The 12590-nt window shown below is 57.4% G+C and overlaps 1 protein-coding gene across 1 annotated transcript in view; it reads left to right on the forward strand.

The window, feature by feature from the left end:
* The first annotated feature begins 2555 nt into the window (after positions 1–2555).
* Positions 2556–12590, forward strand: part of DOT1L (DOT1 like histone lysine methyltransferase) — a 55418-nt gene continuing 45383 nt past the window's right edge. Inside the window, exon 1 of the mRNA XM_060007338.1 lies at positions 2556–2687. Within this exon, the coding sequence (XP_059863321.1) occupies positions 2607–2687 (81 nt within the window). The 5' untranslated portion in view covers positions 2556–2606. The remainder of the gene's footprint in view (positions 2688–12590) is intronic.

Genomic DNA, 12590 nt, shown 5'->3' on the forward strand with positions numbered 1-12590 from the left:
CATACAAACAAGAGCAGAATGGATACTTTTTCAGAATGGGAATGGCTCTGTGTAAGCCCATCCCCAGGGTAACCAGAGTCCTGACCTCTAACACCCTTGACGAGTCAGCCTTGGTCTGGGCTTGCAGACCCACGGAAGCTTCCTCATCCCCTTCTTCAGACCCGGTCTCTCCCTCGGCGTCTTCGTGAGAGGCACCCGGGGAAGTGGGACTGCTAGGCTGTACTGCTGCTAGAACTCCACCTGGGCTCCACCAGGCTCCAGCCCCCCGCCCTGTGCACCTCTCTGACCCTGAGGCACCTCAACTGGTAGGAGCGGCATCACCTTCCCTCCCGGGACTTGTGACACTTAAGGGAGACACAGAAAGGACAAGCGTTTGGCTCCCTGGCTGGCAAAGAGCAGGTGCTCAATTGTCATAAGTGTCCGTATCAGTGAGGGTTCTCCAGACAAACAGAATCCATAGGGGATGTGTGTATATACACACACACGTACATATGTACACGCATACAAAAATATACAGCTGTGTATATATGCAGTACGCATACAGACATATACACATATAATATATACAATACGCAAATACATGTATACACACATATATGTAATGCATAGTTTGTATATATACAGTATGTATACACACATATACACATAATATATACAACAGACATACATGTACACTATACATACACACATATAATAAAATGCATAGTTGTATATATACAGTACGTACACATACATATAACATATACAATATACACACCTAGGTATATATATATCATATATATATACATACATACAAAGATATATTAGGTGTGTATATATACAGTATACATATATATACTATACACACACATATAATAAATGCAATACATGCACATACATACATAGACACACATATACACCTACATATAAAAGCATATAGCATAAAAATATATATGTGCTGTATATATAAATACACAGTATATATACATACATATATCATATATATAAAATATATACACATACACATATACAATGTATATACACACATACACACCTATACGTAAATATGCGCATGTATATACATATAAATACATACGCAAGTGGGTATATATACAGTATATACATATATACATATAATGCCTATACAACATATACACATACAGGTATACAACATATATACACACCTATACACTGTATACATACATACATACAGTGTACATATACTGTATATATACACACCCAAATATAAATATATGGGTGTGTATATATACAGCATGTTCACATGTATAATACATATACTATACATACACATACATACATACATACAATATATACACACAAACATATAGGTTTCTATGTATACTATATATAGTACTTACACATATACTACATACGCACGCACATATAAACATATGTGTATATACATATAAACGTGTATGTACATACCTTATATTCAATATATATGCATGCGTACACACACATATATAATATGTATACACACATATACAAATTAATAGGCTTGTATATATTCAGTATTTTTACATATATAGTTTTGTTTTAAGGAGTTGACTTATGTGACCGTGAGGCAGGCAAGTCAGGGCAGGAGTCTGGGCTGGAGACACAGGGAAGAGCTGATGTCTGAAGGCCATTGGAGGAACAGTTCCCTCTTTCTACGGAAACTCATTCTTCTCTCGTCCTTCAACTGATTGACGAGGCCCACCCACGCCGTGGCATTGACAATCTCCTTTACGCAAAGTGGACCGATTTCAGGTCCTTCCAGGTCAGGATACCTTCCTGACCATATCTGGGATGTTTGTGGTTGCCGGGGCCCCGCGCAGTGCGCACATGAAATTAACCATCCCCGTAGCGTTGATGACACTTTACTTTCTCCCCCGAGCATTGTCACTACTATTCCAATTAAAATGGGAGCGCCAAGAGGGCAGGGCATTTCCTTTTTTGCCAGTACTGAGCGTCCAGGGTCTGGTGCCTAGCATAGGCTAAATAAACGGCATTCTTGGGAACAGAAGCAGGGATTCCGGCTGTCACATTTAATGAGGAATTACAGTCATTAATGACGGGAGGGGGGGGGGGGTGGTCACGGTACGCCAAGAGGTGGACTCGAACCCGCCACCGCAGGCCCCGAGGGGTCTCCCCGGGTCCCCACGTCGGGCCGGTGGGGTAGGCCGGGGGCAGCCGAGGACGTGCGTGCGTGCGTTCGTGCGTGCGTGAGAGCGGGCGAGCCCACGGGGCGGGGCTGAGGGGGGGCGCGCGCGGAGCGGCGGGCGGGGCAGCGGGAGCGCGCCGCCTCTTCGCGCCGGGCCCCCCCGCGCGCGCGCCGCGAGTGGTTCAGCCCGGCCCCCGGCTCATTGTGCTCGCCTCACGCCGGCCCAAGATGGCGGCGGCGCTGGAGGCTCCGGGCCTGTGACCACAAAGAGGGAGCCGGGGGCCGGACGGGAGCGCGGCGGCGGCGGCTGAGGCCCAGGCCAGGCCCCCTCCCCTCAGCCTCCCGCCCGCCCGCCCGCCCGCCCTCCTCCGCCCGCCCGCCTGCCTGCCCCGCCCCCGCCGGCGGCGCCCCGCCCCTCCCCCAACCGCCCGACTAGCATGGTGCGGCGGCCGCGCGCGCAGACATGGGGGAGAAGCTGGAGCTGAGGCTCAAGTCGCCCGTGGGGGCTGAGCCCGCCGTCTACCCGTGGCCGCTGCCGGTCTACGTGAGTGCCGCCCGTCCCCTCCCCCCGGACCCCCGCCCCTCTTCCCCCACGGCGAGCGCTGGGCCCACCGAGAAACGGAGCGACTCGAGTCCCCAGACCCTCTTTGGACCCTCCTTCCCGCCCCGCCGTGGTTCTCCGCGGCCGTTTCCAGCCTCCGCGCGCAGGGTGGGCAGAGGGGAGCCGGGGCCGGCCGGGGGCGCAGACTCGGCCGCGGGGACCCCGCGCTTCCGAGGGGCGCCCCAGCCGGGCTGCCGTTGGCTCTGCCGGGCTGGGGTCCCCGGTACCCCCGGGCCTGGACTGCCGGCGGGCTTGCCTGTCCGTACTTTATGATCTGACATGTAGGGTTTCTTCTTCCTGGTAGTTAATTCTTGGCGCTGTCAACGTGCTTAGCTTTTTTATTTTTGAGGACACCCTTTTCTCCCTCTTTCCAGTTTTTTGTGTTTTTGTTTTGTTTTAGTTAGGCATTTTGTCCCTCTGATCTTGAGTGGCAGGACTGGCTGGACCTTTGGAAAGGAGGCATTCTGTTCCCTGATCTTGAGTGGGTGGGCTGGCAGGACCCTTGGAACGGAGGCGTTCTGTGCCCTGATCATGAGTGGGTGGGCTGGCAGGACCCTTGGAGAGGAGGCGTTCTGTCACCTAATTTGAGTGGGAGGGCTGGCAGGACCCTTGGAGAGGAGGCGTTCTGTCACCTAATTTGGGTGGACTGGCCGGACCCTTGGAGAGGAGGCATTCTGTCCCCTGATTTTGAGTGGCCTTTGGAAAATGACAGGGCAAACGGAAATTTACCCAGGCGTCCCGGTGGTTCCAGAAATGTAGGGTGCCCAGCCGGGTGGGCGCCCGGCCTCTCGTCCCCGGTGGCGGCGTGGTGCGCGTGTTCGTGTCCCAGGGTCCACGCTTGGGCCCTGCAGCCCGCCTTCGGGAGGGAAAGCGCAGCGGGCGCCGTGGGCCGGCGCCTTTGGGGCGCTCTTTCGCGCGCTCGGCTTGCGGGGGACCGGCCTCCAGGGACCCGGCGGGGAAGCCCGCGCGCCCCGCCCCTCGCGCGGGCTCCGTGTGTGTCAGTTTGTGGAAACTGTGTCGCGGCCGGGGGCGGGGTCGGGACGCTGGGACCGCCCGGGAGCCGATGTTGGCTCCGGGCCGCGGTTCTCCCCGGTTCTCCGAGGTCCGAGGGTTTCCAGCCCGCCACTGCGCACCGGCGCTTTCTATTTTTGCTCTTCCTGCGCCCGGAGGCGCGGCTGAGCCCGGGCTCTGGCTTTTCCGGTTGGGTAGCTCCGGGTGGCCCGGTGGGCGGCCTGAGCAGTGGGCAGGGCGGGGAGACATCCCAGGGCACGGAAACTGAAAGTGGGGAGAACCTTCAGAACTCCAGCTGATCCACTTGCCTCACCTCCCCCGCCCCTCTTACTGCACTTGTCATGTACCGGTTGGCTGGCCGGCGCATTTTTCAAAATGTAATATAATTCGTTTATCCTTAGTAGCCGTGAAGCATAGTTCACTTGTAGTGCACAGTTCTAGGAGTTTTGACAGATGATCGCCGTCAGGCGGCAGAGCAATCCCGTCATCCCATTTGCTGCCCTTTGGCGCCAGCGCGCCTCTAGCCTCTTGGCCACTAATCTCCTCTCTGTCCCTAAGGTTTTGGCTTTTCCAGAAAGTCAGATAAACGGAACAACAGTATGTAGCTTTTTGATTCTGGCTGCTTTGGCTCAGCAAAACCTATCAGAGATTCATCCCTGTTTTTTTTTTTTAATATTTATTTATTTAGTTATTTACTTGGCTGTGGTGGGTCTTAGTTGCGGCACATGGGATCTTCATTGCCGCGTGCAGGATCTTTTAGTTGCGGCGTGCGGGATCTAGTTCCCTGAGCAGGGACGGACCCCAGGCCCCCTGCATTGGGAGCGCGGAGTCTTAGCCACTGGACCACCAGGGAAGTCCGTCATCCCTGTTGTTGTGGGTATGAGAAGTCACCCCTTTTTCTTCCTGTGTTGTATTCCATTTTCCGTTTGTCCATTCGCCTACGGGTGGCAGGACTTGTGGGATATTTCCAGTTTTGAGGGGATCAGGAATAAAGCTGCTGTAAACATCCCAGGGCAGGTTTCCATGTGAACTTGGGTTTTTACGTCACTTGAGAAAATACTCAGGAGTGGGACTGGGGACTGTGCTAAGTGTATGTTTAACAACGCTTCTGCATCTTAGAAATTGGTATTTTTGAGTATTGGAAGAATTTAGAAATCCACTGTGACCCAGCACCCAGGCACTTGAAACAAAGATGAAAGTTCATCTGGAGATGGTCACGTTGTCCCCATCTCTGTCTTTTATTCGAGGCAGAGCAAGGCCACAGATTTGTAACCCTTGTAAGAAAGGCCTCATGTGTCCAGGCCCTGGCAGGACCTGGCTTTCTAGCGGTGGGCGGTTCTGAAGTGGAGAGCGTCTTTCCCTTGCTGGCCGGACCTCGCTTGGCAGGGTGCGGGGTGTGCTGCCTGCCTGGCCGGGCGCTCCTCCTGCTGGTCAGCAGCCGTTCCTGGTGTGTCTGTCCCACTACCAGGCAAGCAGTCAGGGGCCCTAGTGAAGGGCTCAGCGAGCCGCAGCCTTCCTAAAGCTTTGCGGGTAACGTCTGCTACCCTCCCATTTCCCCGCTGAGGAATTTTGCTTTCTCATGGGAAGTGAGGGGGCGGTACTTTATAAGAGTTCGTATTTTGTGATGACTCGATGCTGAGTACATTAAGAAAATGGGCTCCTTCTAGAAGCTTAACTTTTCAGAAGGTCAGATTACTCATGTGACCGCACGTTTGAAATGACTGAGCTTGTTTGTTCATTGATTCATTCATTCTGCAAGCACCTCCTGGATATTTACACTCAGTGTTCCAGGGGGCGCGGAGGACAGTAGACAGTATTCTTATTCTCAAGAAACTTATGAACGAAGGACGGTAGGTGATCTATAAACACAGAAGGTCACCTGAGGTGTAGTGCCCCGTATATGGGACCAGCTGAGGTCCCAGAGGGTGGGGCTGCCAGGTTTGCCCTGGGGGAGGTGTGGGTGGCTTCTCTGAGGAGGGGGCACCTGCAGGAGGAAGTGCAAACAGCCACAGCCGTCCGCACGCGGAAGTGTCCAGCCTCCAAAATGGGCTTTTGCGCAATTGACAAATGGGAGGGCGGGGTGCAGGGGGTGCAGGGCGAGTTTTGTTCCTTCTGTGACTGAGAGTTCCCAGATATCCACTTGTAGCTCACGGCAGCATTTCTAAAGCAGCATGGCCCTTCTTTTGGTGGGAAAACCGGGTCTCAGCTCAGGAGGGAGCAGGTGGTATCTTCGGCTGCCTGATGGCTGGGCAGGAGCCTGCGAGGGTGTGCAGTGGTCCTTCCCCTCCGTGACTCACTGAGGCTGTGGGGGTGGAGCGGCCCCAGCGTGACTGTCCCCGCCTGCTTCTGGCTTCCTCCTCAGAGCCCACAAGTCTCTGATGAATGCCCGCTGAGCAGTCATGCCCTTCACTCGACTGTGAGTAGTAGCTGAAGTGGGTGGCCGAGTGAGCCATCCCTCCCTGTGACTCAGAAAATATTTTCTGATCTGACCTCTGCTGGTATGAGTCCTGCCTGATCTGAGCTCAGGTGGAAGGCAGGTTAACCCTTTAACGACTTTCTGTGGGTGAAGTAGCCTCTTTAAAGAGGAAGGGATCACCTGAAAAGCCTGATATTCCATACGTACGTGACTGTTAGCTTTTGAACTTTTGTACCTTAACGTCCAAATGCTGCCTGTGTACTCTGTTCCTGGTGGGAGGAGCCAGAGGTGGCTGGCCCTTTGGATATTCACTAGGCAGGAGGTGGCGGGAACTGCAGGGGACCTGCCCCCAGTCTACCTCTAGGAACTGCATCCTTTTTTCCTTAATTAAACTTTTTTATTTTGAGATTATTGTAGATTCTTGCACAGCCGTCAGAAATAAGACGGAGACATCCCACGTTCTCTTTACTCAGTTTCTCCTGATGGTGGCATCTTACAAAGCTACGCACCGATGTAATGATTTTGTTGGCATTGGTACAGTCAAGATACAGAGTGTTTGGTGTCCCTTTTGAATTCGGTGACCTGTAGGGTGCGACTGGCTGTGTCTGCGCGTCCCTGGGTCCCGGCCCGGCGCTCGTCTCCCAGGAAACCCCTCTCCTGCCTCTTTCTTTCTGCCGTGTCCTCCTCTCGTGGTCCTGGCGCTCTGCCCCAGTGCATGCGCCTTCTCTCCCTGGCTGTGGGATGACAGTCCTGTTTCCTTCCTCCCACTCAGGGCGCTGCCTGGAGGCCTCTTTGGCATCTTCTCTGTCCCTTCAAGCTGTCCCTGCCGTTCCCACCAGCCGGGTCTCCTGCTGCGCCCATGGCGTTGAGCGGTCCCAAGGGTGTTCACAGAGGACGTGCCGTGCTCCGCAGCTCACACGTGGCTCTGTAGTGCCTCCCTCACCGCCTGCCTTTGTCGTTCCTTCCCAGACTCTCTCTCCCCACCCATGGGCGCTGTCGCGGTGCCTGGCCCGGGGCTCTGTTCCTTGGCGCCCCTGTGTCGGACCGGGCCCTCTTCCTGTCCAGGGCGCCTGGCAGGGCTGCCGAGTCACAGGTTCCCATGAGCTGCAGTTGGGAGGTCGGAGGCTGTGTGCTTCACTGAGTATTGACCTTGGATGACGATGTCTCCTCATCTCTGAGGGGCTTCCGTTTAAATCCCCTCAGTTAGTCATGGGGTGCGCGGCCAATGCCAGGAAAGCGCGTTAGACTCACACCAGGTGCACGGGCAGCCGGTGTGTGAGAGAGGTTACCTCTGAGAATGCTTCTCCCTTAAAAACCTGATGCGTCTTTTCCCGGGTAGGGAAGGGGTTTTGCAGGCTGTGTGCTGGGGGCCAGGGGGCCGCCACGGGGTGGTGCCCACAGGGATGGTGGGAGTCGTGAGGCTCGGGGCGGGGAGCTCTCGGGAAGGATTTGCACGTCGCATGGTGGTGGTGGCTCACATTTCCCGTGGTCTGCAGGTGGCTCCCTGGCGTCTGCTCTGTGCTCACCCTGCAGGCTGAGTGAGGCTCCCACCGGGGAGCAGGTGCTGGGGCCACAGGACACGCTGGGCCCACACCTGGTCTGGGACAGACACCAGGTGAAGGGGCGGGACAAGGGGAAGAGGAGCCGTGCTGGGTCTTGTGGGTTTTGTGTCTTTTTAAATAACAGCTTTGTCAAGATAGCATTCACACACCACCCATGTGAAGTGTACAATTTAGTGGTTTCTACTATATTCACAGAGCGGTGCAACCATCACTTCTAATTCCAGAACGTTCCATCAGCGCAAAGGGCCCGCAGTCCCCTGGCCCAGCCCCTGACACTAGGAACCCATTCTCTGTGTCTGTGGATCTGCCTGTTCTGGACGGCTCCCATCAGTGGAATCACACACTGTGTGTCCTTCTGTGTCTGGCTTCTCTCAACTGAGCATCGTGTTCTCAGGGTCCGTCCACGTTGTTGTGTCAGGGCTTCACCCCTTTGCGTGGCTGAGTGATGCTCCCGTGTGTGTGGACCAGGTTGTGGGGTCTCGAAGCCCCTGGAGAGGCGTTCGTTTGGCTTGGTCCTGGGGTGGGGCGATGACGGTTGCACTGATACGGTGCTAACAGGACCCCTTGCTGGAGTGGGAGACAGTTGAAGGCTGGGGGTGCAGCTCGCCTTGGCCTTTGAGACCGCGGGGTGGAGGCCATGCTGCTGCTTGTCGCTTGGGGAGCTCCAGGTGAGTCCTTCTCCAGCTGTGCCCCCTCGGTCCCTGGGCTTTCCCTCCCTTCCCGTCACGGCCTCGGCCTCAGGCCGGACTGCTCTGTGGCAGTAAAGCATTTTCTTTGGTGAGGGCAAGAAAAGTTCTGGTGGTGAACTTTTGGTTGTTGTGTTCCCCCGTCCCACCGGAGTCACTGCACGACGGCCCCTCCATGCGGACCCCCGGCATCAGGCGCTAAGCACTTGCAGGCGCTCCTTGTGTGGGTGGGTGACCTGGGCTGTTACAGGTGGGCTAGTTTGGATTGAAGCAACTGAAATGGTCTTGTCACCCCTGGAGCCACCGTGGCACCCCGTCCTCCTATGGACACACCCATGCCTGTCCTGCAGAAGGACGGCTGCCCGGACAGCAGGGCGTCCCAGCCGGTCCTGGCTCTGCGCAGACTAGCTTCCGTGAGCTGCGGACCCAGGCGTGGAGCTCAGGGTCAGGTCTGGAAACGCTCCTGCAGGTGTGGCGGTAGGTGAGGGGGCACAGGAGCCACGCACATGCCCTACTGGGAGCCACGTGACGAGTCAAAAGGGGGAGGCGAGGTACGTTTTCATAGCGTTGTACATAACGGAGTATAGCCCAAATACTACGTTTTCAATGTGTCGTTTAAAAAATTAGTAAAGGGCAGTTTTACTTCGTGTGTGTGTGCTTGCACGTGCTGTCTTAGAAATCTGCGTGCATCTTGTGCTCACAGCACACGTCACTGGAGTGGGCCAGCGCGCACCATTGCCCCTTGTCCAGGTGGCCAGGGGCCGCTGTGGGCACAGTGAGGCTCTAGACCCCTCTCCCTCGTGAGGGCTCCTTCCTTGGACCCTGGTCATCGGGACCCCAGTGTGCACAGCGGGTCCCACCCGCCCGGGTCAGGGCCACGGGCCCACCGTGTCCTGCACCGTGTCCGTGGCCCGGGAGCCACGAGCCTGCTCCCTCTTCTCTCTTCCTCCTCCAGCTGGACTTTGGCCTCATGGGGTCCCGGCAGCCCCTTCCTGTTTTCCCATGTTGACTGTTCTTGCAGTGCCAGTCTCGCGGGCAGGGTTTCGAGACGCGGCTCGGTCCCGAGACCAGCCTGGTTTGTCGCCTGGCCCTGCGGGGAGAGGACCGGGTGGACGGTGGGAGGAGAGCCTCCTTCCTGGCTCTCTCCTTTGCATCGCTTTACCGGGCGGTTCCCATCCTTGGCCTGGCTTGTCCTCAGGTACGGTCCTGGGGCCAGGCAGCACCCCCTTGCTGGGGGCCTGCGGACATCCAGGGCTGACTGTGGACGAGACCCGTGTGATGCTGCACAGCCAATCTCTCTGCCACCCCTGCCCCTGTGTGAAATGCACTCATTTTCGATTGAAAACCTGTTTGCTTCTTGAATACTCAGGCCCACCGCAGGCGCTGGCCCTCTGCCTCCCCCTTCACGCCCTGCTCCCTCTCCTTGGCAAGTGGGTGCTCCCCAGCGGGGCTGCAGGCTGAGAGGTGAGGCTGAGCTCCTTCACTGGGCCTCGGGGCCCTCTGCTCACCCACCTGGCTTTCCTCCCAGACTGAGAGCCTTCTGTGGATTTTCCACTCCTCCAGCCAGACCTCTGCTCTCAAAGCCCTGCCACTGAGAGAGGCAGACAGACAGCCGGCAGAACTCCCGCCGTGTTCCATCTCCCGTGCCTTTGACTCCTCCCGCTGTGCTTCTCCACTTTGGGAAGCAGTGCGTGCATCACATCCTGGCCGCTCTGTCCCACTTGCCTTGGCCTCCACCCCAGGTCTCCAGAGGTGTGCAGAGCCTCGGGGAAGAAGGCAGCGACCCCCAGCCCGCAGGCAGTGCCCCCTGCAGCCTGCTGGGGAGTGGGGACCGCGGGCAGAGTCCCAGGGTGCTCCCCCTCGGCACCTCCTGGGCACTTCTGCCCCCAGCAGACGGTGATACAGAGTGTGGTCCCTGCTTGCTTCAGGCCGGTGGTTCTCTGAGCAGGGCCCCTGGGCCAGCAGCTTCCCCACCAGCTGGAACTGGTTAGGAATGCGGGTTCCTGGGGCCCAGACCTGCTGACTCTGAAACTTTGCGGGTGGGCCCCAGAGCTCCACTCTGACCAGGGATTCTGATGCTCGTCCCGGTGTGATGCCCCTGCCTCGGAGGCCCCCTGGGTCCCGGCGTCTTCCTGCTGCAAGTGGGAAGAGGAGGACGGAGTCCACGTCTTGTCTCCTCCCTAGTCTCTGCCCCCTGCCTCTCGCCGGGTCCTCGAGGGACGATGTTTCCAGATGTCGTGCCCCTGTCACCGTGAACCAGCCTGTGTGCTCAGGGGTGGGCTGTGCCCTGGCAGCGAGCACCCAGGAGGCCTCCTGTCCAGGCTCCTCACGCCGGGTGCAGGGCCTGCGGGGACGAGCAGGGGCAGAACCAGACCTGCGGGCGTCCGGGTGGAGTTCCTGTTCCCACACCTGTCTTCACGGTCAAGGAGGAGGCAGGGGCCTGCCGAGTGGGACAGCCAGACTCCCCAGCCCCATGGGCGGCCCCCGCCCTCCCCTGAGCTGGGCAGGGGAGGGGAGCGGACGGGACGGGCTTGGTGGCGGCTCAGGCCTGATGACAGCCCCCGGCTTGCGCACAGCGTGCTTTTTCAGGCGGGAACGGCTGTGCTTATTGCGGCTGCTTTCCCAGGACCCCGCAGTGAGGCTGCGGCTCTGTGCTGAGCAGCATTTCGCTAAGCCTCTGCGCGGCTTCCTGCGGAGGCTCTGAGGCTGTCAGTGAGAAGAGCCTGGGTTAGTCACTGACTCAGCAGGCAGCCAGCAGCGGGCCGGGGCTGTGGCTGGGACAGGGAGGCCGGGCGTCCCGTGCAGCAAGACCAGGGCTGGCCTCAAACTCCGGAGTTCCAGGGTTCCCCTGGGGAAGGAGGTGTGGGCGCTCCTAAGCGCGGGCTTCCTCAGGGCTGTTCTCAGTTGGACCTTTCTGGGTCGGCTTCTGGCGTCAATCTGTTCTGAAGGCCTGTGAAGCAGAAGAAGAGGCCACAGCCGAGAAGCTGTGAGAGCTTCTGAATCATCGATGGTGATCAGGGCATCTTAAATCATACGACTCAGGACGGTCGCTGGAAGCTGGCCAGTCCCTAAAGCAGCATCCTCAGATAGTAGGAGGCACATCATAAACTGTTTCCTTCCTTTTGTTCTGGTTTGAAAGTTGAAAGCTTGGGAAAGCTTGAGTTCATCTCATCACAGATGAGACCACGTTCCAGGCCCCCGTCTTCCCAGGTCTGCGTGATTCGGTCTGAGACGTAGTGGCTCAGCCAGGGCTGCGGCCCGCGTGCCGTGAGGGCCCCTGCCGCCCCTGCAGGAGGAGCGTCTCTGGGGCGCGTCCAGCCTCCTGGGGGGCGCTGAGGGAGGGAGCGCAGTCCGAGCCGGCACGGGGCTGCCACGCGGCGCACGCTCAGGCACATGCGCATGCTCACGGGGTCCTTTCAGAGCGCACGCCCTGTTTTGTAACTCCACAGTGGTGACTGGAATCAGACTCTCCTGGCTGCTGCCACGTCCTCCTGTGGCTCTAAGACTTGTTCTTACGGGCCGTGCTCGCAGGGTAGTGTATCGGCCTAAACGCAGACGTGAATTTAGCAGCTTGAGACGACGCACACTGATGACCTCCCGTGGTTTCTGAGGGCAGGGATTCAGAGCAGGCGGGCCAGGGGATTCCGGCCGAGGGTCCCTCAGGAGGCTGCAGTAGGGGCTTTAGCCGGGGCTGCCCCATCTGAAGGCTGGACCGGGCGGGATGCCTGGCTTCCAGGAGGCCCCTCCCGTGGCTCCTCTGCACGTGGGCCCCGCAGGGCTGCTGAGGCTCCTCAGTGCACGGGGGCCGGCTCCCCTCAGGAGGAGTGTGACGTGGGAGAGCGTTGGTGGAAAGTTCTAGACCCTCCTCCTCATCCTGTGACTACCTCAGCGCCTTGTACACTGTGCTGTGTGCGTTTGTCTCTGAGCAGACCCTGCAGGACAGCGTGGCGTCTTCTCTGCTTTCAGTGGGTCCAGGAGCCCAGGGAGTTCAGGGCTGCCAGGACTGTCTTTGTGGACTCACTGAATGTTGGGGACCAGGAACAGAGTCTGTCGGCCGTGTGAGTGTCTGAGATGCTCAGTGTCTTCCTACTGAGGCGGAGGTGCTTCTAACGATACCGTGCATTTCCTCCTGTAGGTTTTGTTGTGGTTTTTTGTTTGTTTGTTTTTGGCA

Source organism: Delphinus delphis, chromosome 3 (assembly GCF_949987515.2).
Source record: "Delphinus delphis chromosome 3, mDelDel1.2, whole genome shotgun sequence".
Lineage (NCBI taxonomy): Eukaryota > Metazoa > Chordata > Mammalia > Artiodactyla > Delphinidae > Delphinus > Delphinus delphis.